The sequence below is a fragment of the Primulina eburnea genome, chromosome 2 (assembly GCF_022965805.1).
Source record: "Primulina eburnea isolate SZY01 chromosome 2, ASM2296580v1, whole genome shotgun sequence".
NCBI lineage: Eukaryota > Viridiplantae > Streptophyta > Magnoliopsida > Lamiales > Gesneriaceae > Primulina > Primulina eburnea.
This window is the reverse complement of record NC_133102.1, coordinates 47,173,270-47,194,891: the sequence shown is the minus strand read 5'-3', so window position 1 is coordinate 47,194,891 and position 21,622 is coordinate 47,173,270. Positions and strand designations below refer to the sequence as shown.

General features: G+C 34.4%; 3 protein-coding genes and 1 long non-coding RNA gene across 11 annotated transcripts; 1 reads left to right on the top strand and 3 right to left on the bottom strand.

Annotated features, from left to right (window-relative positions):
• Positions 1-2,058: 2,058 nt before the first annotated feature.
• On the top strand, positions 2,059-4,906 carry LOC140824845 (probable WRKY transcription factor 9). Of its 3 annotated transcripts, none has more exons than XR_012116470.1 (6): positions 2,059-2,344; positions 2,756-2,893; positions 2,979-3,341; positions 3,611-3,724; positions 3,826-4,616; positions 4,738-4,906. XR_012116470.1 is itself a non-coding variant. In XM_073186388.1 (5 exons), the coding sequence occupies exons 1-5, from the start codon at positions 2,204-2,206 to the stop codon at positions 4,525-4,527; spliced, it is 1,458 nt and encodes a 485-aa protein (XP_073042489.1). In that variant the 5' UTR covers positions 2,059-2,203; the 3' UTR covers positions 4,528-4,708. The 3 variants fall into 3 exon arrangements, 1 of the variants encoding a protein (XP_073042489.1); XR_012116469.1 differs by having other exon boundaries at positions 3,826-4,627; XM_073186388.1 differs by lacking the exon at positions 4,738-4,906 and having other exon boundaries at positions 3,826-4,708.
• Positions 4,907-8,575: 3,669 nt separating this feature from the next.
• On the bottom strand, positions 8,576-10,107 carry LOC140824844 (uncharacterized). The gene is made up of 3 exons (XR_012116468.1): positions 9,707-10,107; positions 8,799-9,152; positions 8,576-8,731 (listed from the first exon to the last, which is right to left on the bottom strand). It is a non-coding gene; the product is annotated as an uncharacterized lncRNA (long non-coding RNA).
• Positions 10,108-13,424: 3,317 nt separating this feature from the next.
• On the bottom strand, positions 13,425-17,908 carry LOC140823871 (uncharacterized). 6 transcript variants are annotated; one of them, XM_073185437.1, is made up of 4 exons: positions 15,160-17,908; positions 14,809-14,902; positions 14,634-14,701; positions 13,425-13,835 (listed from the first exon to the last, which is right to left on the bottom strand). In XM_073185437.1, exon 1 carries the CDS (start codon positions 17,481-17,483, stop codon positions 15,831-15,833), a length of 1,653 nt encoding a protein of 550 aa, XP_073041538.1. In that variant the 5' UTR covers positions 17,484-17,908; the 3' UTR covers positions 13,425-13,835; positions 14,634-14,701; positions 14,809-14,902; positions 15,160-15,830. The 6 variants fall into 6 exon arrangements, with proteins under 6 accessions (XP_073041538.1, XP_073041537.1, XP_073041535.1 ...); XM_073185436.1 differs by having other exon boundaries at positions 15,709-17,908; XM_073185434.1 differs by having other exon boundaries at positions 14,809-17,908.
• Positions 17,909-18,311: 403 nt separating this feature from the next.
• On the bottom strand, positions 18,312-19,475 carry LOC140824400 (protein ROH1D-like). The gene has a single exon (XM_073185990.1). It carries the CDS (start codon positions 19,473-19,475, stop codon positions 18,312-18,314), a length of 1,164 nt encoding a protein of 387 aa, XP_073042091.1.
• Positions 19,476-21,622: the final 2,147 nt, after the last annotated feature.

The following is a 21,622-nucleotide window of genomic DNA, read 5'->3' as shown; positions in this document are numbered from 1 at the left end:
TGTGTTTTCTTAATGAATAACCAAAGTCGAGAGAATTACCTGCGGCGACGGTTGCTCTTCCACGTCAACTCGTCACCCAAAAAAGTCAGATATTGGATCCATCCAATCAGATTTGGAAGCAACTCAATTTTGTTAGCATTTTTTCCCGAATTAATTAATTTCGATCCTCGTTTTTTAATCAAAAAAAATCGAGTGGTTACATCTAAATATCAATAAAGAATACACAAATTATTATTTTTCCTTTGTGAGTCGAAAACGAGACACGAATATAAGATCTTATCTTAAATTTGAGATTTTGGTGTCAGATGAACTACAAACCATGTGATTTGTAAACATTATGCACGCACAATATGGATCGATGCGTATTTTATTAGTTAATTTAATGTGTATCCCAGCTTGTGAAACCTGGTCGATGCAAGACTCCGTTGAACTTCTAAAGTTGTATCATCCACTTTATCTTTAGTCGACTAAACAACACAAATCGACTACTTACACTTCATCCGATATCAAATTAATTCAAAGTTTGGGACGAGAAACCTCTCTGTTATTAAAAATAGGGAGAAGAAAAAATTAAGACAGCATTAACATTTTTTTTAATAATAATTTTAACTTTCTAAAAGTTCGAAGAAAAATAAATAAGGTAAACCGTTGACGTGTGGCAATTAATTAAACTCTGTAAAGAAAGTAGAAAAAATAAAATAAAATAAAATTAAAGATTATTTTTGACACCCACCATTGACGTGTGGCAATGAATGAACACTAACTTTATTATTAATTTGTCACAAAAAATATAAATATAATTATCATGTATTAAAATAATAGGAAGCTAATTAATAATAAGAATCAAATTCGTATAAGTTACAACATGGGACGAAGTGGTGGAAAAATCGAAGAATAAGATATGAATAAATAGATTCGCAATAGGGAGGAGTGGAGGTCTTCCAGTTGACATTTTCTAGATCTGATCACAAGCAAGGTCCCTCTTTCAATTTTTAGGTTTTCTTATTCTATTATAAGATCATGTCACCTCTCTCTATTTCAAAATATTTTTATATATGTATATATATAATTGATACCATAAGTAAGCTCGATTATAATAATTATATATATATATAATTTTGATATGTTGAAATAATGAGCGTCACAAGATATTAATATGAACATCGTGGAAGTATTTAATAAAGTATGTATCTCGAAATCTAAAAATGTGTGTGAGAAGACGAATGATGTGATATTTCACAAGATGTTTATGTGAAAATCTTGCAGCATCTACGAGGCTCCCAAAATTTCATATATACGTATAAAAAGACAAGCACATATAAATAAGCATACATGATTTTTTTTTATAAAGCCAGAGAAGGAATTATTTCTATTTTGAATTTTATAAAGTTTTGAAAAGAGAAGGTTTAACTCATTTGGGGATCCTCGAACCTATTTGACATTCAGGCTTGTTCAAACGACCTCTAGACTAGCTAGTTTTTCAACCATTTTCAAATAATAATTGAATAATACTAAAAAGAAAAAATATCCTCAAATATTAAGCTTGGTGCTGCTTTATTAACAACAAAGGCAATAATAAAAATATAGATGATCAAAATTACAAATAAAAAAATATACAAGACAAAAATAATAATGAACTTGGTCAGCATGTTTAAATCTTTTAAAAAATAAGATAAAATGGGAAAAAAAATGAATGCGTCGAGTTAATAAATGGTCCGTGGACTGAACTCTCAACTTTTTCTTGGTACGTACTATTTTCACAGTTTATTTTTTTTAAAAATAATATAAATATGTCTGTGAAGTTTTTATATATTGTTGGTAAAACAATTAATAATATATTGGATCTGCCCTTTTAGTTAATTAAAGGACTTTCTTGTCATTTCACAAAGACTGTAAAATACTTTAATTGATTATTAATAAGATTATCCCGTTAGTTTAGTATTAATTAATCCAATATTAATTAAGAATTCAAAGATAAAAGTCAAAACTTAGATGCGTCCTTAATTACATCTCTAATTATACTACTATAGTACTGCTGCAGCTGCCTCCTCCTTCGTTTAATTTCAGACGAGGGAATTGACTTTGGTGCCTAAGAAAAAACCATTTTTATCTAGCCAGCTATAAGAAACAACAGTAGAAATTTTGCAATATATATTATTTATTTATATATTATACGGCAAGAGCAGAAGAAGAAAGTGAATCCATGGAGATTGATCTGTCCCTCAAGTTATTAGACTCACAAGAACAAGACATCCCGATTTCAGAAGTCGACGAATCGAAGCTACGAGAAGCCGAAGATCGCCATCTTCAAGAGGGTGCTGATAAGGGTTTTATTACAGATGAGGTACTGAAATAATATCGACTTCATAGTTCCTAGCTACTATATACATGTATGTATGTATATATATATATAGATACATACATACATGTATATATATATATAGACACATACATACATGTATATTAATTTCTTACAAAGAAGGTATGAGAATGGATTCTCGATGGACGGAAATTCATTTGGAAAATGTATTGAACACATCTAATGTAAAATCTATATTTTAGAAATAGATCAATTGAATCTTGAAAATATTTTTATTTGATGACTCAACTTTTATTTTCCCGTAATTTGTTTTATATGTGTAGTTTAATTTGTACACCTCTATATATCATCCATATACAAATTCTGCTTCTCTTGAAATGAAATAATAACTGGAAGATATGGATATATAAAATTGAAACTGTAAACTTTCCCCAGCTGTCAAGTTTGCAGAAGCAGATGAATCGCTTGAAGGGGGAGAACAAGAAATTGAAGGAAGCTGTGGAGAGAACACTGAAAGATTACAGCGATCTGCAATCCAAATTTGCTATTGTACAACAAAATAATCAGAAAAAGGTGATCAGATTAATTTAATTTTACCATTATGTATATATATATTATATGTTGTTGAACTTTGTACTAAAATCAAATATGTACGTAGGATCCAAAGTTAATTCTATCACTCAATGGAAACAACAACGAAGACCCGAATGAGGATTCGAACAGAAGCCCAAGAATTGTTGATATAATGAGCAACCAATCGATTTTATCTTCTTCAAGAGAAGACGATGATGCTAAAGAAAGCGACGAATTAGGGTTGTCATTAAGGATCAAGGTTGATTCTAGCAAACACGAGTTCGGAGAAGAAGTTGAAAGAAAAGGAAATAGAGAAGATAACACGGGAGTTAGGACGACGCAAGGTCAAGTACAAAGCAACAGCTTGCCTGGAATTATGAGCAATATCAATTTACCACCTAATAAAAGAGCTAGGGTTTCTGTTAGAGCAAGATGTGAATCAGCCACGGTGAGTTCGAAGTTCTGTTATCTGGTTGAATTGATCATAAGTTTTATATATATGTACGTTCTTATGTAAGTATATATTCATGAAATTTTAATCGTCTCTTTCCATTTTTTAAATTATTTTTTTCCCAGCCTATTATATCTAAACTTTAGATTCTTTTACTTTCTCGTGAAAATTTTGGTTCTGTTATTACACATTAATTGGTTATGTGTATATTTAATAAACTGATAGAATGTAACTGATTGGTATAAATTTGGTTTGAAATGTATTAGATGAACGATGGATGTCAATGGAGAAAATATGGGCAAAAAATATCGAAAGGGAACCCTTGCCCTCGAGCATATTATCGTTGCACTGTATCACCCGGATGTCCAGTAAGAAAACAGGTATGCTAAGAAGTTATAGCTAATCCACTTGTCGATTTTTCGACATATATATTGATCGATCACAATTTAACTTTTTGAATATTAATCTTGAATGTGATTAGGTCCAAAGGTGTTTGGAAGACATGTCGATACTGATCACGACGTACGAAGGAACACACAATCATCCACTTCCTGTAGGTGCAACGGCAATGGCATCGACAGCATCGGCCGCAGCTGCTTCTTTCATGTTATTAGATCCAAGTAACCCATTCTCCGATGCATCGGTTCTATCATCGCCTTTCAACGACCAAGTGCATTACCAGTTCCCCAACCTCACAAACCCTCATCTAATAAACCCCTCATCTCCTTATAACAACCCAAACCTAATTAGATCCATGAACAATAATTTTCTTGACCCTAACAAGGGCATTGTTCTTGATCTCACAAACAATGCCAGTTCTTCAAATCCCATGGCACAGCTAGGCTATTCTTGGATGCCAAAACAAGGTAACTTCAATGGGAATACACTGATGAACCAGTACTTTTCGAACCCGAATAAGTTAGTAGACGAAATGGGGTCCAAAACATATGAGGTGGCTAACAAATCTTCGCTGGCTGAAAATGTGAGTGCGATTGCCGCTGATCCGAAGTTTAGGGTTGCTGTTGCAGCAGCCATATCCTCACTCATTAATAAAGAAAGCCAAGCAATGAGTCAGTCCACACCACCCGATCCTTTAGTTCATCGACATGGGGACAAAAGCGACGGCGGCAGCGGTAGCCCCAAGAAAAACACTTGGGTTCTAGAATCAAGCAACACTTCATAAAAGAAGCTTAGATTTGTTGGGAGCATTGGTCTGAAGAAAAACTAGTGGATTTGGGACCAGCGTCGAAGGGCAGGCTCAACATAGACAAGGTTTAGTTGTCGTACGTAGATCATGTGATAATCAATTATATAACACACGCACTTTGTTAGCTAGAGTGAAAAATTAAAATTACTAATTTTTTTTTATGTGATTTTACTTTTGTTTTGTCAGATATATGAAGGTTCCATGTGAAGCCTTGACTGTTGTAAAACTTCAAGAACTCGAAGGATTAAAGAGTTTGTTCAATTATTTTTTTAGTCATCTTCCCAAGGAAATATGGATTTGAAAGTTAATTGTTTTAGTTATATAAAATTTAATTTATTTCCATTTTTTATAATCACTTAATTATATATATTATTATATTGAACCGAATTAATAATTTATTTCCATTTTTTTTAATGCAAAGATCGATACTCAGTTGAATATTCTATATTTAATTCACATATATGTGAATTAAATATAGTTATTTGCATATATGGTCTAGGAAAAACATAGGTTGTTTTGGTGAGTTATTAATTTGTTTTAGTATATACTAATTAAATAATTAAAGGATATGGAATTTGATCGATAACTAATTTCAATTAAGCTGATAATTATATTATTTCTGGTCCAATTAATGTTATTTAAGTGGGAATATATAAATGATGGTTCAAACACTTGGTTTAGGACGGTATGGATAGGCATAGCACGGCGCCAAACAGTCGTGTTTCCTATGTAACGATTTAATTTGAATCATATACACATTATATATTTCTAGAAATTAGGCACGTAGCTTTACTTCGATTGATGAATTTATATCGATAAATAAATTGGATAGTATGTAGAAAACTATATTATAGAATAATAATATTATGTTCGATTTGATTGATTAAACAATGAATTATATGGATAAATGATAATGTTATTATCCTTACGCAAGGGCGTAATGGTCATTTCAGTCATTATAACGAAAAAGTGATTACAAATAATGATAAATTATTTATCCAATAGTAGTTGTCGCCCCTAAATTTGATTATTATTCACATATGGAAGTGGACGAATTTTAATTGAAAATAAATTAATCATTACTCCAGTAATTATAAGATATTAATAAATGTCAAAAACTTGTGTGAGACGGTCTCATGAGTCGTATTTTGTGAGACATATATCTTATTTGGGTCATTCATGAAAAATATTACTTTTTATGCTAAGAATATTACTTTTTATTGTGAATATCGGTAGGATTGACACGTCTTACATTTAAAGATTCGTGACCGTCTCACAAGAGACCTATTTATAATAAAGTGGTCTAATTCAGTTCAACACGTAAAATTGGTTATGTTTAGACTTTGTGTGGACATGTACTTATAAGATATTTTTATATTTTGTACAATTTTTTTATAAAATGTTTTAAAACTTGGAAAGCACGTTTGTTTATAATACTATTCAACAAAACAACTTTTTTACAGTTGAAAATTAAAGGTATTTGGAGTTTGGACAACTATTGAGAAAAACGATTTTATAGTTAAAATTAATTAAAAATCTATTTGGACAGATATTTTATAAAAAGCTTTTAATTATTCGTTTAACCCGCATTTTTTTTATTCTAAAAACATAAAAAAAAACATATCTCAAATTTTCTTTAGAAACTATACTTGGAGAACATTTCTAAATTCAAAATTTCTAATCTAAATTGAATAATTGCAATTATAATTTTTAAAGTTTTTTAATAATATTTTGGGCCGACGTACACATTAGGGAGCAACGGTAATTCATTTTGGGCTTGGATTAAGCCTGTGCCTAATGAAAAGTCTCCATTGTTTTAATAAATCCATTATGCTGGAAAAAAAACTTCGTAATTATCTTGTGTATAGATAATAATTTATTCAGAAAAAATATTTTATTATCAACTAATCAAAACTTTTATTATATTCTTTTAACCCATATTGGGATCGAAAGAAATTATTATATCACAAAAACTCCTACCAAATGGTTTTACGACAACAAGGTGCGTGGGAATCAATTACGAAGAGTTCCGGTTCACCTTCGGTATTCCCCTCGGCCGCAGCGCCCACTTGATCCAAGCCAACGCCGCTGATATTCTCAGCGAAGCTTCACTGAACGACCGGGTCGCATTATGGTTCGTGGGTGATGTCGGAGCCAGATTTCGGATTCTTGGTCTCACTTCACTTCGTGTGCAGCTAACATTCTTGAAAATATTTGCTAAAACTAGCTATATGTTTTGATTTGCGATCTAAATTGAGTTTTAATCCTGACAACGTATTATTTATGAATCTTATCGACGTCAAATTAACATCATATCAGAAAAATTACTAAAAAAGTACGAAAATTTACCAAAATTACAAAGAGAAACAAACTTACCAATTACATTTTTATTAAAGGATTTGACCAAATTTACTTCGGATGGGCCAATCATTAATTGGCACAATATATATAATAAAATATTTGTAATGAATATTTCAACATAGAGTTCCTCTCGAATCCAAACTCAAGCATTAGAGTTGATATTAAAATACCGACATTCTTGAACTGTTATAGCCACAGTTTGTGACGCTGGTTTTTTTCAAAAGCATGGCTCGGGCGGGCATGTGTTCCAAGAGCCGTCATACACAAGATGGGCCTCTTATTATTGAAGACAAAAATATATACATGAGAGGGGAACAACGTCTCGGATAAAGCAGCTTATACGAAGATCAAGCTATATTTCTGTAATTTAAAACTAGATCGAATTCCTCATTTATTCAACCTATATATTTCGACTATTCATGTACATAGCAATCATATATTTTCTATGAGAACATCGTATTGTCTTCTGTCAAAGAATGTATTCGCTACAACATTTTCTTCTCCAAAGATACACACACAAAAACTATAACGTGCACTGCTCCTGTACTGCATGGATTGAATTTGATTAGCATTTCATGATTCAATCCCCCTTCCAAAAACTTCGTGAAAATAAACGAATGATCATCGTTCTGCAGAGACAGACAGAAAGAAAGAAAGAAAGAAAGAAAGAAACTGTGCAAATGATAACACAATTATACTCCAAAAAAGTGGGTACATATTATATAGTGCAGAAATGAAATTTACATATTCTTAAAGTGTGCATATGACATAATTAAAAGAAACTCGAACTAATTATTCTTGCCCCCAAAAGATTTTGTGGGCACCCTTTAAAATTCAAATCCTTGCCCTTTTACGAGCATGATTCTCGATCAAAGGCTCAGTCTGTTTGTATATATCAGCAATTGACCTGAACCTTGTGTTTCTTCGGGGCAAAGCTTCATCAAAACCCTTCTCTTCTTCATTGTTTTCTCCCGGATAATTGACCAAAAAGAAACGAAAATCACCGGAGGTATTGGTTCTGAGATTGATCAACTGCAAAACGGCTTCCATTTCCGGCTTTGTGAGGTTCAATTCCATCTGGGTTTTCTCTTGTTCTTGGAGTTGGGGGACATGTACATGATTTATATAGAGGGTGTTTGAGGGGTAAAAATGGAAACATGGAGGGCCGTGGCCAATGAGGAACGAAAGATTTGCTTTGTTGTGAACTTTTGTATTTAGTTTCTATTATGTTTCCGAGGGTGTTAAGGTAATTTAACACAAAGTTCCCATTCACCGCCTAAGGATTATTATTACTAGCCACCGAGACACACGCGTTGCGTGTGTTATGAATATATGAAGCAGATATATTAAACTTTCATGAGTTTACCACACCATGACTGTAAAAAAATTTGTGCTTGATCCATAAAAAGCAAGAGATTCCAAAACTTAAATAAATATTTCAAAATCAATTTGTTACCTCACATGATATAAGTGTTGATCATAAAGAAATCATATTTTTTGAAGCCTTAATATCATCTAATGTGAACTTCAACGTAAAATAAATAAACAAATATTCAAAAAATTGTCTAAAAAATATGATATATCATTAAAAGTTCAGATTTTGACATGAGAACTCTGCTAGATCTTTTCATCAAGCATTCCATATTGTATCTCATAAATGGCCAGATGTTCTCGTATAATTTACAAACACTGCGAGCCAACAGCTGAATAGAACGTAATACATATACTTTCAGCAGAAAAGTTAACAACACTGACTGTCAAATTTATAAATGACACTCTTGATGAAGATATATACTTTCAGCAGAAAAGTTAACACTGACTGTCAAATTTATAAATCAAACTCTTAATGAAGATATCACATATATTTTCAGCAGAAAAGTTAACACTGACTGTCAAATTTATAAATCACACTCTTAATGAAGATATCAAACTCCTTCGACTTACGTCAAACAAAATATCAAAATCATCTTAGAAACTAAAAAAAAAGTGAATTCACCGAGATAGGAAAGAGACAATGTTTCCCAACAACCCATTATCTTTCATATAATAACTGTATAAATTCGGCTCTTACAATCTTATTGAGAAAGGATAACAATGACATAGCATCAAACATTAAATTGGGGAAGTTATCAATAGAGGATGCATCCTATTTCTTGTTGCTATTACCTCCAGTATCACCACCTCCTGATGCTGCCTGACCCGCCTTTTTTGCTGCTTTTTCTTGAAGCGCCTTTGCGTCCCTATGTAAACACACACAGATACATTATAAATACATATTGCTATGAAATAATAATTTATCAAAACTAATGTGAAGTATAACCTCTACTAAATGATTAAATAAGTTCTTCAAAACAACAAAAAAATACATTGAAGGATCATGGAGTGAAAATAGAGACAAAACATCGATTATAAAATGGTATGATGGCTTAGTGTATTCTTGGAGGCTCTGCTTTACATACAAAATTCGGATTGTTTATATTTAATTAACAAAGGCACACAAACTGGAGAGCATTACATTAAGATTTCCAAATACATGATTACAGAGCCAATTTCAAACACTGACAGAGTCAACTTACATAAAAAAGACATGGTGGAATAAAAAAAATCAAAACTGACCAAATCACTCCATAATTGGAATAAAATTCCACTCTCAATGCTTAATGAACCTAAAACTAAACAAAAACTATAAAAATAAAGTATGGTGGAAACTCAGACCATAATCAAAACATCTAACCTTCTATGAAAAAAAAAATCGAATCTTGAAATTTTTAAAAATCATAGAAAATAAAAATACCTTTCGCGGCGCTGTTCAGGTGTCAACCCGTCATCTTTTTGCTTGCCTTTACCAGTACCCCGAGCTTGAGCCCTTTCTCTATCACGGTCTCTTTGGTTCCCACGTGAAACCCAGTTAAGAAAATACCCAAAAAAACAAAAAAATAGTAAAAGATTCCACAAATTAAATCAAGATTAATTGAATTCCCAGATGAACAAATACTCAAAAAATGAAAAGTAAACACCGGTTCAGCACAAACGTATGCGAATCACCTTCAAAACCATATTAGTTTTTTTAATCAAATCTTTTATCATTGAAGCAAGAAAACCAACAGATCCAAATCATACAGAGCGAAAAACTTGGGGAATAATATGCAAGAAAAAACGTTGAATTCTTGGAAAAAGGGAGAAAAATCATGGAAGGATATGAGTCATGGAGAATACGCGAAAGAAGAAAAGTCCGCTGACGGAGAAGTAGACAGCAAACCGTTTTTACCTTTCAGTACGTTTACAAATGTATACCTCACCTTCAGGAGACATTGCCCTCTTCCTCGTGCCCATAATCCACCATAACAACCGTTTCCTTTGAACATCATCCAAGTTCAGATCCAAACAAATCGTATGTTGCGGCGGTCTACCATCACCGATAATTCACTCTTCGTGGATCCGGCATTGACGATCATATAATTGACTTCGAAGGTTCTGAAATTTTCGATTAGATTTTTTTGAACAAAATCTAGCACTGGAACAAAATATTAACATCAATCTATCTAATTTCCAGTAATTTAAAGAAAACAATACCATGACAGATTCTCCATTGTCTAAACATTTGATTGATTCCAACTGAAAAGGGTCGAGGGTATACCGTATACGGGAAATCTTTGGCAGGCTTCGAGTTTTCTATGTCTATCGAACCTGTATTCAAAGCTTTCCGAGGCAAATATCCCTCTGGATAAGAGACATCATGCTGGCATGCCACTGGCTCATCACGTTTTGACAAATTTTCTGAAATTGAAGAAGAGGAGAAACGGGAAATCACTGATTTTGTGCGGCTTTTGGTTTGGGAGCGAAGATGTAGTGACCCGTTCCAGAATCACCTACTAGTTGAGAACTAAGCATGCAACTAACTTAATTAATAATAATCAGAGATAACAGCGGAAAATACCAACAAATGATAGTTATACAACCCAATCGAAATCAGAACAACTCAAAATATATTCGGTACAACCATATCGAAAAAGAATAGTACTGAAAACTAAACCAACCAGATACTCACTGTCCTCCTCCTGCTCTTCCCGAGCTGTCCAACCTGAGGCCTGCCCCGTGGGAATGGGGTGTCCAAGATAAACAAAACCGAGGACGTGAGCGATAAGAACGCCCAGTACAAAAGCATGAGTATACAAACCTATATGAAATGCACATGCTATGATATGATACCAGGGTAGTCAAGAAACAGGAGTCACAAAAGATCTCAAAATGCTCAGTCTAGAGGCGCCAAGTGGATAGTGCCGCGCGGTCCTACCTCTGGGTCACTGCATCCACTGCAAGAACAGACGTGGACCTAAAATGTCCCGGATCACCGAAGCCCTCCCGACCCGTCGGCCACTGTGTACTCTCGGTGTCCATGCGTCCACAAGACAAGACAGGGCTGAGCGGCCCCACAAGATATATATATAGCTTATCTCGAAAGAGATACAGCTCAACAGTAAAGGCTATCTCGAAGGAGATACGGCTCAACATGAAATGCAACGTGCAGTAATAAACGTGACATAATAGCATGCATCATATGACATATATCAATGCACCACATAATCATGCAACACATATAAGAATGTATACTCAACCAGGATATCTCGGATAGTACTTTCGTACCTCTATCACAGCAAGCCTAGCCTTACGCAACACCGCTAATCAGGTCTAGAACAAGCCTATGCATCAAAAGCACCCAATGAACAATACTACCATGCTATACTAGCAAAACCAGTACTACCAAAGGTTTAGGGTTTACCTTCGTCCGTCGACAGCCCTTTGATGTCGATTGCCTCGTAACTCAGGCGTCGCTACACTACCAATCCTGGCAGCTCTTGGTTATCGCTCGACCGGCAACTAACCCTAGAAACCTTCCAAATCTCTCAAATATGAGACACAACTCAAGGATTGTCAATACAAAATGAGGAAATCCGAGCACTATTTATAGGCTATGTTCGGATCCACCGAACCCACTTCGGAACGTCCGAACTCCCACGTGTCCATCAGCTCTTGACACCTCACGATCGGATCCACCGAACCTACACTTCGGAACGTCCGAACTCCCACGTGTCCATCAGCTCTTGACACCTCATGATCGGATCCACCGAACCTACACTTCGGAACGTCCGAACTCCCACGTGTCGATCGGCTCTTGACACCTCATGATCGGATCCACCGAACCCACTTCGGATCGTCCGAACTCTTCGGTGCTACCGAACCATCTTCGGTCCGTCCGATTATGACCACGGTCAAAATTACACATTAAACCTTCTTAATCACCATTAATCCGTTAATTACCCAATTTGGAATTCGGGCTACTACAGAAGAAGAGTGTCTGATTTGGTGGGAGGAAACCTATGAACGTGGTGTGTGTGAAGGGTAAAATAGGTAGTTTATAAAACAGACCAAGACACCATTCAGTTAATATTAGATGCTTTAACTTTAATAAATAGTAAAAGATATTGAGTAGGTATCATGTGAGACCGTCTCACGGATCATAATCTGTGAGACGGATCAACCTTACCAATATTCACAATAAAAAGTAATACTTTTAGCATAAAAAGTAATACTTTTTCATGAGTGACCCAAATAAGAGATCCGTCTCACAAATATGACCCGTGAGACCGTCTCACACAAGTTTTTGCCTATTATATTATATAATCCCACTTCCTCTACTCTTTTCTTTTTTGTTTTATTTTTACTATAATCGTAAACCTCTTATGTAAGTCAAAACGAAAAATACTCGGCAGGAATCCAAAGAAGAGAGAACAAATATCGACTTTCAAAACATGCATTAAATATTTTAATGAGTATATAGCACATACAACGTTTCTTTTCTTAAGATTTGACGAATTTTTATCTGTGAGACGGATCAACCTTATCGATATTCATAATAAAAAATAATAATACTCTTAACATAAAAAGTAATAATTTTTCATGGATGATCCAAATAAGAGATCTGTTTCACAAAATACGACTTGTGATACCATTTCGCACAAATTTTTACCTTAAGGTTAAAAGTGCACCGTTATAAACAAAAAAAATGAATCCCACTGAATTATTGAATAATTGTACTGAGTATAATAAAATTATATTATTAATGGATATCCAAGAAGAAATGGACATTTTGAGGAAATAGAATTTACCATGCTTCTTAAAAGAGAATAAATATGTTTATTGTCTTATAATAAATATCGTAGAATGTACAATTGTATATACTATAGGATTTCAAAGAAAAAATAATAATATTTTTTTTTATTTATATATACTAAAATAAAAATAAGTAGAACTAACAACATGGGTCATGGAATATGGACGTGAGTGAATAAATCAAAATAAACAACAGGTAACGATATTTATTTTTTGTTTAATTGGTTTATATATCAGAGACATCATCTAAATTTCCTCGATTTATCATCTTCAGTGTTCTTTTTTGATAGAACCGACTCCGACCCAATATTTTCGCTTCTGAAAGGAAAACTAAATTAAACACAACAAGAGAAACAGATTCTTCAAATCACAGTACATGATACTACAGATACTTCTCCACCTTTTTTTAATACACCCGTGATATAATACAAAGTACAACGCAACTAACCAAGAAAAAACTCCATTTGGGATGAGAATGGTCATCACCGGTATATTCATTTCTACCACTGTCAGATATGGATACATAAATAACTCACCGATCACACAGTACCCGTTAAATTTTGTTGTGCATACGCTTACAAAACTCAAGCAAACGGGACCTAATCTCCATCTACCAACTTGACATAAAGCAAGGCTCCTGTAGCCACGTTGAAACAGAGAAGAAGAATCGACTGGAGAAAAATCAACTTTAACATTCTTAGATGCCCAGGCTTTGGATTGTGAATTGGAATCTATTTGTGAGATCTTAGCACCTGGAGGGAAGAGAATTACTGGATTATTTGAGGAGGAAAGCGGGCGCATTTGGTAAATAATTGCAACATAATTAAATGTAACAGAAAGTTCAAAACTTAAGTAGGGTAGAAGTGCATGTCTCGCTACTAAAGATACTTGTGGGCACAGGTAGAGCAAGGAAATATCACACAGACTGTTCCTAAAGCTTTTCAATCAAGGGAGATAGTAGGAAACAAGAACACCAAGATATAAGAAAAAAATTATATTCCAACAAAAAATTGTACTCACATCACATTAACAGTATATTTAATTGCACAGGTCGACACAGAATTTAATCATGCGCTGTAACAAATTAAAACCAGAAAACAATTCATAGAGGAGAACACGTCTGGTTTGAGTAAGGAACAAGCAGTAAGTTGTTAGGATCACTAATGCACTAATATTATTAAAAAGAAAATGAAAGGTGATACAATCCTTGTGTAAAAGGATTGATCCCAGAGACTAAGCCCGCCTTAACACGAGAAAACCCTTCTCCTTTGCCCCGGGCCGAGCTAATACATCCCCGAAACAGAATTATAACATAATACCAGATAATATTAACCCTTTCACATTTTATTTTCTTTAACTCTATTCGTCACTTGTGTGTTTGTGCAATGAAAGCCTATGCTATTATGAACCTGGACTTGAGCACAGAACATACACATCAACTCTTAAGCTCACAATGTATGCTTTGACAAAGTAAACAAGAAAATATAGAACAGAGAATTCAAATAAAATATTTCATCAGCATCTGAGAATGTGTACACTAAGTCACTAACATGGCAATGTGGCAGAACCATGTTATCATGCTCATTCGTTACATATGAAGATGGAATAGAAATAATATCTGTTAAAAGAAAGAAAACATATTCAAATGTATGCAGACAGTAATTCTTTAGAAAGAAGTTGCACATGGCAGTATAAAAGAAGATCAGATACTCGAGACAAACTCACAGCACAATCTTTTTCTGATGCATCCCGGGAAAATGAACCAACAAGTTCAGCACCGAGACATAGAAAACAGGTTCAATCCATGTAGCTTCACCAACTGCAGCAAGATGAGGCATATTATAACTCAAGAACAAGCAAAAAATCTGGTAGAATGAGGATTCCATAATCGATTCATTTGCACAAAAAAACAAAACCAAATAAATATACAGAATAGGATCACTCCAAGTCACTGCAATACCACTCATGAACAAGATAAAGATAAATAATACTTTTGTGCCCAAAAATATGTTTAGGCCCCACTTACAAAAGCATATAAAATTGCAACAAAAAGTAAAGTCAAGACACATTAGTTACCGGAACAACAATAAGTCCACAGAACAGTAACTATGGTCGCAACTATTTTCCCAGCAATGTCTTTATCACTAGAACAACTGAGATCAATATATAAGAAAGCACGATAGAGTAGAAGCTACAGTCACAAGTTTTTCCTTCACTATTATCTGATTTTCTTTCCCAAAATTGTTTTCAATTATTGAACAAAATATTGTAGCTCGTTGTAGGGATAGAATTACTGGTTGACTATAAAACAAGGATGTGTGCCGAGAAAACTTTGCCAATAGCTATAGAAAAGATTCTAGTCATGACAAGGACATGGCTGTCGTTAAATTTTAAACGAGGAGCATTTATGTCCTAGTATTCTCTTCACATATTTTCTTTCAACAAACACATTTTCCTTTAGTTACTCCCATTGTGTTCTACCAACAGACCAATTTCGTTTGATCATAGAGGACTAGGGATGGCAAAAGAACAAATATCGATTAGCATCGACATGGAGTATAAGACTACACAGATTAAAGAGATAACATGAAGACAGAGATACTTTCATTAAAAAAGAAAAATAACCTCTACTCGGGCCATCAACAAACAGATTCAACCCTTTTTTTTCTTCAATAACGTTCTCTGATTGAAGGACCTCGTAAGTTGTACAGCCCAAATCAAATACCAAGCAAGATACCACTTTTGAACTAAACAGCAACCGGAATATTCATGTTACTCATCAAATGTTTGGTTTTATCCAATGAACCCGACTTCGTACTGTTTGACGCAGATAGCTCTATTTCATTGGCTTCACTCGCCATACCTGCCTTTCTGAGGCAAGAAGTCAAAGAACTCATGGTAATATTATCTGGTGCACAACCCACTGACAACATCTTTTTATATATGTCTATAGCTTCAAACGTTCTCCCTTTCATACAATGCCCCAGAATAAGAATGGTAAATGTCATCTTATCATGGATGCACCCCTTTGCCTCCATTTCGGCAACAATGGCATTTGCCTCATCGAGGTTTCCAGCTTTACAAAACCCATCAATCACAGGGTTATAAATAAATGGCAAGGGGATAACGTCTTTTCTAAGGTTCAACTGCCTTAATAAATCCCGAGATTCGTTTAATCTATTTGCCTTACACAGAGCATTAATTAGAATGGAAAATGTAAATGCATTAGGAGACACCTGACGCTTATTCATCTCATCCCAGAGCTTCATGCTTTTGTCCACATCTCCCGTCCTACAATGACTATCAATAATAGAGGTGAACGTGACAACATCGGGTTTAAGGCCACCATTGAGCACTCTTTCATACATCATTAATGCAGAGTCTGAATCACCCTTTTTGCTAAAACCATCAATAACAATATTAAACGTGAACAAATTTGGTCTAGTTCCACGTTGAATCATCTCATCAAAAAGAGTAGCAGCTTTCTCCATCCTACCTGCTTTGCAATAGCCAGATATAACTGATGTGTAAGTCACAACGTTCGGTGAAAACTCACAATGGAACTCAACTTCTCTCAGTAGCAACTGAGCTCTGTCCACATTACCAACTCTACACAACCCATTAATTAGGGTATTATAAGTGATAAGATCCGGGAGACAACCAAAACTTTCCATGGCATTAAAAAATTCAAAAGCCTTCTCAACTTTCCCAACTTGGCATAATCCTCGCATTACTATGTTAAAACTACAAGTGTCAGGGCAAAAGCTCCGTAATCTCAATATATGACCTTTGAAGAAACTAACTGCCTCGTCTAACCGATCTCTACCTACTAACAAGCTCAAAAAATTGTTATGTACAAAGGAGCTAACTATTTCCCCTTTCTCACTACAAAATTCAGCTTTTGCAATCAAAATTTCTTCTGCGATCTTAAATCTCCCAGCATTCACAAAGGACGAAACGAGAAAATCCAAAGTTGAGTTTTGGGGAAAAAATCCATCAGCTTTCATGTGCTCATACACTAATTTAGCAGAATCATGAAGACCCATGTGACAAAGTGAATTCAAAAGCAAATAAAAAGTGGATTCCAAATGAACGATATTCAGATTAATCCTCAAATACTGAAAAAATCTAAATGCCGATTCTGGGTCTTTCAATCTATAGCTTAAATGATGAATCACGCCAAAAGCTAAGAACGGATTCAAATTTTTGCGAAAATAATCAGAGTCAAAAACAGAAAGGGACTGAGAGTGGTTAACCAAAATAGTGCATACAACTTTAGTAAACCAGAGAGTGGATGCCGCGGCGTAGGATGGCTCTATGGAGGATTGACCATGGAACAGAATTATGGATAAAACCTTGGGAATGAAAACCCTCTGAGCCAAAAATTGCATTATTATCATTCAATGCAGGGATTGTTGATACAAGCAGCAACGGATCCACGGCTCTCTTCTTCATTCCATTTTCATTTTGTGTGGATGAAAGTGTGGATGAAATGCAAAGACCAAATTAATCGTACAAGGTTAAGCGCTACTGTAATTTATTTCAGCCAAAAATAACATTCTAATCAATCATAATGAGGATCGTTGATACAAATATTAAACTCCCGTGCATTCCATCCCCTTGTGCAGGCTGGGAAGATTAAGGTTTAAAAAAGAAGTGTATCCGACAAAAAATCGATGTAGCTGGATTGCGAGTATATCTCGATTGGCGACCAGAATCACTAACTAGGGTTGAAAGAGGGCGCCCGGCTGAAGAGCCCCAAATTCGAAAATTTGGGTCTTTGGTTTCGATGTTTATGAACAAAGCCATAGGGTAGACGAGGAATACACCTCCATATATATACATATTATTTATTTATTTATTTATTATTATTATTATTATTATATATATATATATATATTAGAGAAGAATAAATACCTTGTATTACTTGAAATAAAATATATTTTGAAGATTAATATGTGCATTATTAATTTTTATATTTTTATCTGTATAATATTAATCAATTTCCTCGTATCCATATTTGCAAAATGATTAAAAAAAAAGAATTCTTTAGTAGTTTATGAGAATATCAACATAGCAACACTATAAAATAAAATTATTTTGATATTAAATAAATAAAAAACAAAACAAAAACGATGATACAATAGACAAATATTTTTTCAAGGTACAGTAGAGAAAGAAACCACCAGCTCCATCATCGACTCTTCTCTGCATAATAAGTTGACATGTTAAGGCTCGGTAGCTTTGCCCAAGGCCTCGAGACCTTCTGTGTGACAGTTCATAATCTTTCGAAAAACGTCCCTCAACTGGCGTTGAAACGGATCCAATCCATTCTTACAAGCTTCGCATACTAATGACAATTCGTACACGTTCGCCCTCACTTCTTCTTTCACTTCCGCTGATAAAGGGAACTGAGCTGAATCTACCAAGGTTGTGATCTGATGCACGTTCTTTTCGATTTGATGTATTTCCTTTAGTAAACCATTTGAGTGACGACGATCCCTTTTCTTTGATTCATCCATAATTCGACTATGAAGCAAGAAAAATGGTGTGCTCCATGGAAAATTACGAGGGATTGTGAAATGAATCTGCACGCCCCGGTCTTGACAAGGGATTTCCATGACAAGGACCCATAAGACGAACATGAGAATAAAACTCATCGTAAAGAAAAGTGTAGCCAGACCATCTGTTGCTTCTATTTCGTTTCCACGAGGAGGGATTAAGTTATTTGCAATTAACTGGAGTTGTTTTGAGGCTGACCAATTATGAGGTACGCTCCAAGATAGTGACCGTGAGTGCCCCGATGAGCGTTGATGATGACTATCCTTTCCCTTACGTCCAAAAGATCGGTTCCGGTCAGAAAACATAGAACCTGTATCCTTTTCAGCTATCATCACGAATGCCAAATCCATCAAGGCTTTTCTTGCTCGACGAAACTGGGCTTCACCCAGAATCCTCTGTCGAGTATCCAAGGCACATAAAACGATCTCCAAATGTTTTTGCCATATTCGAATCCTCTCAATACCATCACGAGTTGCATTGAAAATATCGAGTGCTTTGACAGCTCTGTCAAAGAATTCAGTAGCAATCCTATCTGCTGGTGGCTTTAAGAGATGCCCTCTATCGTTCGTCAATATGGCTTGAAAACGATCAAGGCAGCTAGAAAAGGCATCTAAAAGCTTGCATATCCATGAAATGGAAAGAAGTTCAGTAGCATCCACCACTGAAATGTCGTGAAAATAGGTAAAAACTTTACTTTGAAATGTATCAAGATTTTGAGTACTTGAATCATGGTTCATTTCTGAATGAACCGGATAACTTCCAATAGTCAAAATTGGACGACGAAATGAGGCAAAAGGCATAGGGGAGCCATGATTATTTGAAGAAGGCATTCTTCAAACTAAAAAAAGGCCAAAGACACCTGCAGGAAACAAGCCACGAGATCATTTTATCAGCTAAAACCCAAAGAAAACTCAGTAGCACGTGCTCTTAAGAATAATTAAATGTTGCATTGTGATTGCTCTGTAAAATTCCAATATCAAACTCTGTTGTATTCCAACTTACCCAAAGCCAAAATATATATACTTATATTTCATCCATTAGAATCAACAAGACGGCACGGCATTTTTTCCCAAGTTCCGAAGATATCAAACAAACCATACTTTAAGAGGCGGAGGAAGGAATTAATTCCAGGGCAACTTTTTCAGACTAGACTTGCATTTTAGATGTAAGATCGACACCGCTCGCGTCTATCGGGCTATACCAGAATCATTCATCAAAATACCATAGATTTTTCAAAAATCAAATTGAGAACATCTACAGAAATTGAGCCCAATTATATAAACCAATCTAAGACATATTTCACCATTAAAAACATAACCTTTAAAAGAACAATCTATTTGATTCAATCATTACAATAAACAAAGTCCAAAATCCCTTATTTTTTTGTTTAAAAAATTATTCAGCTCAATCCAAGACATTTTTTTTCCAAAAGCAAGATTATAACATCTAATAATGCAAGCAACCCGATTCAACATATCAATGAATCAATGGAAAAACCACAAAACCCGCAAAGTTTCAAACAAAATTTCGAATGCCCAGATCGAGAATCGTCGCAAGACCAAATCTAGAGAATAACAACGAGCAAATTCCAACAAATCATGCTTCCAGGCCCAACGAAAAGCAAAATTCAAGAAATCAAAAAGTGTCAAATTAGTTTAGAACAAAAAAATCTATCTTATACCTTAATCGGTTGCTTGTGCATGATTCCTACATGGAAAATTGGAAGTTGAAAATGGTGAATCGCAATCCTCTGGAGAATAGGCCCGAAGCCCCCATACCTTTTGCTGACGATAAAAGTTTATAGCTTCCAAAAGGATAACTTAAACTGAGTCAAATTAGGAAACGCTTAAATAAATAAGACAAAAACGTGTTAAATTTAATTTACCCACGTTTACCATATACATACCCTTAAAACCTAAATTCGTGTTAAATCGATAGATTTCAAATATATTGATTTAATATTATTTGATTCATTTGAATGGACAAATTTGAAATAAATTTCAAATATACAAAAATATAAGTTATGTAATTTCAATAATAATTGTGGTGGATTTCTTAATACGATTATTCATCGTTCAAATCCACTACTATTGATAATGCACAACTTGATATGAAATTTATTTGAAATTCACTTCAATTTTATTCATTCAAATAAAAACGTCTCAAGTCCATCGATTCAAACACAAGATAAATCTAATTTATAGTTCTATTATGGTTCCACAGGTTTTTGGTTTGATCATCCATATATATATATATATATATATAGTAGACTCTGATACTTGGCAAATTAAAATCTATGATAAATTAACATATTAAAAAATCAAGCAAGTAAAAAGAGAAAGACGTGTGACCTTCACCACCATTGAAGAGCGTAGCCGAAGCAGGATGGCAATGGAACCAAGTCACAGACATCGAGAGAAGAAAGTGAGGAGAGAAGGAATTTCATGCTAATTTCCAACTTCATCTTCTAAATTTGAAAAACGACGTTGTGATATATCTCAGGCATAAATTCTCAAAGTCATTACATTCAAAAAGGTAATTTGAATTAGCATGAGTTTAATTCTTTCCCCCTACATTTCTCCTCTCTAACATCTGTGACTCCTTCCCACCACCATCGCTACCACGACTATTGTCACTCAATGATGGCAAACATGATACGACTATCTCGAATCGCCTGCCTTGATCTTTCTGCATTCGTCGAAATATAAAAGAACAGATAAATACAAGATATTATTTGCAGTGATCAATTTGAAATCTTTGACTGGAAAAGCCATTCTTAATCCTCGTAATAATTTAAAATAGGAGATATATAGTTTATCATCTAGCACAAGAAAGCAGCAGAAAGGAATTAAAAGGCCTCTCACTGATCTCTTGTTGGTTCTTGAGGAGAAGAAATGGCGTTCTGTATACTTTGCATGCATGCGATGGATAATTAAGCCAACCCTAATGGTATATGATTTTGGTTCAAATAACATTA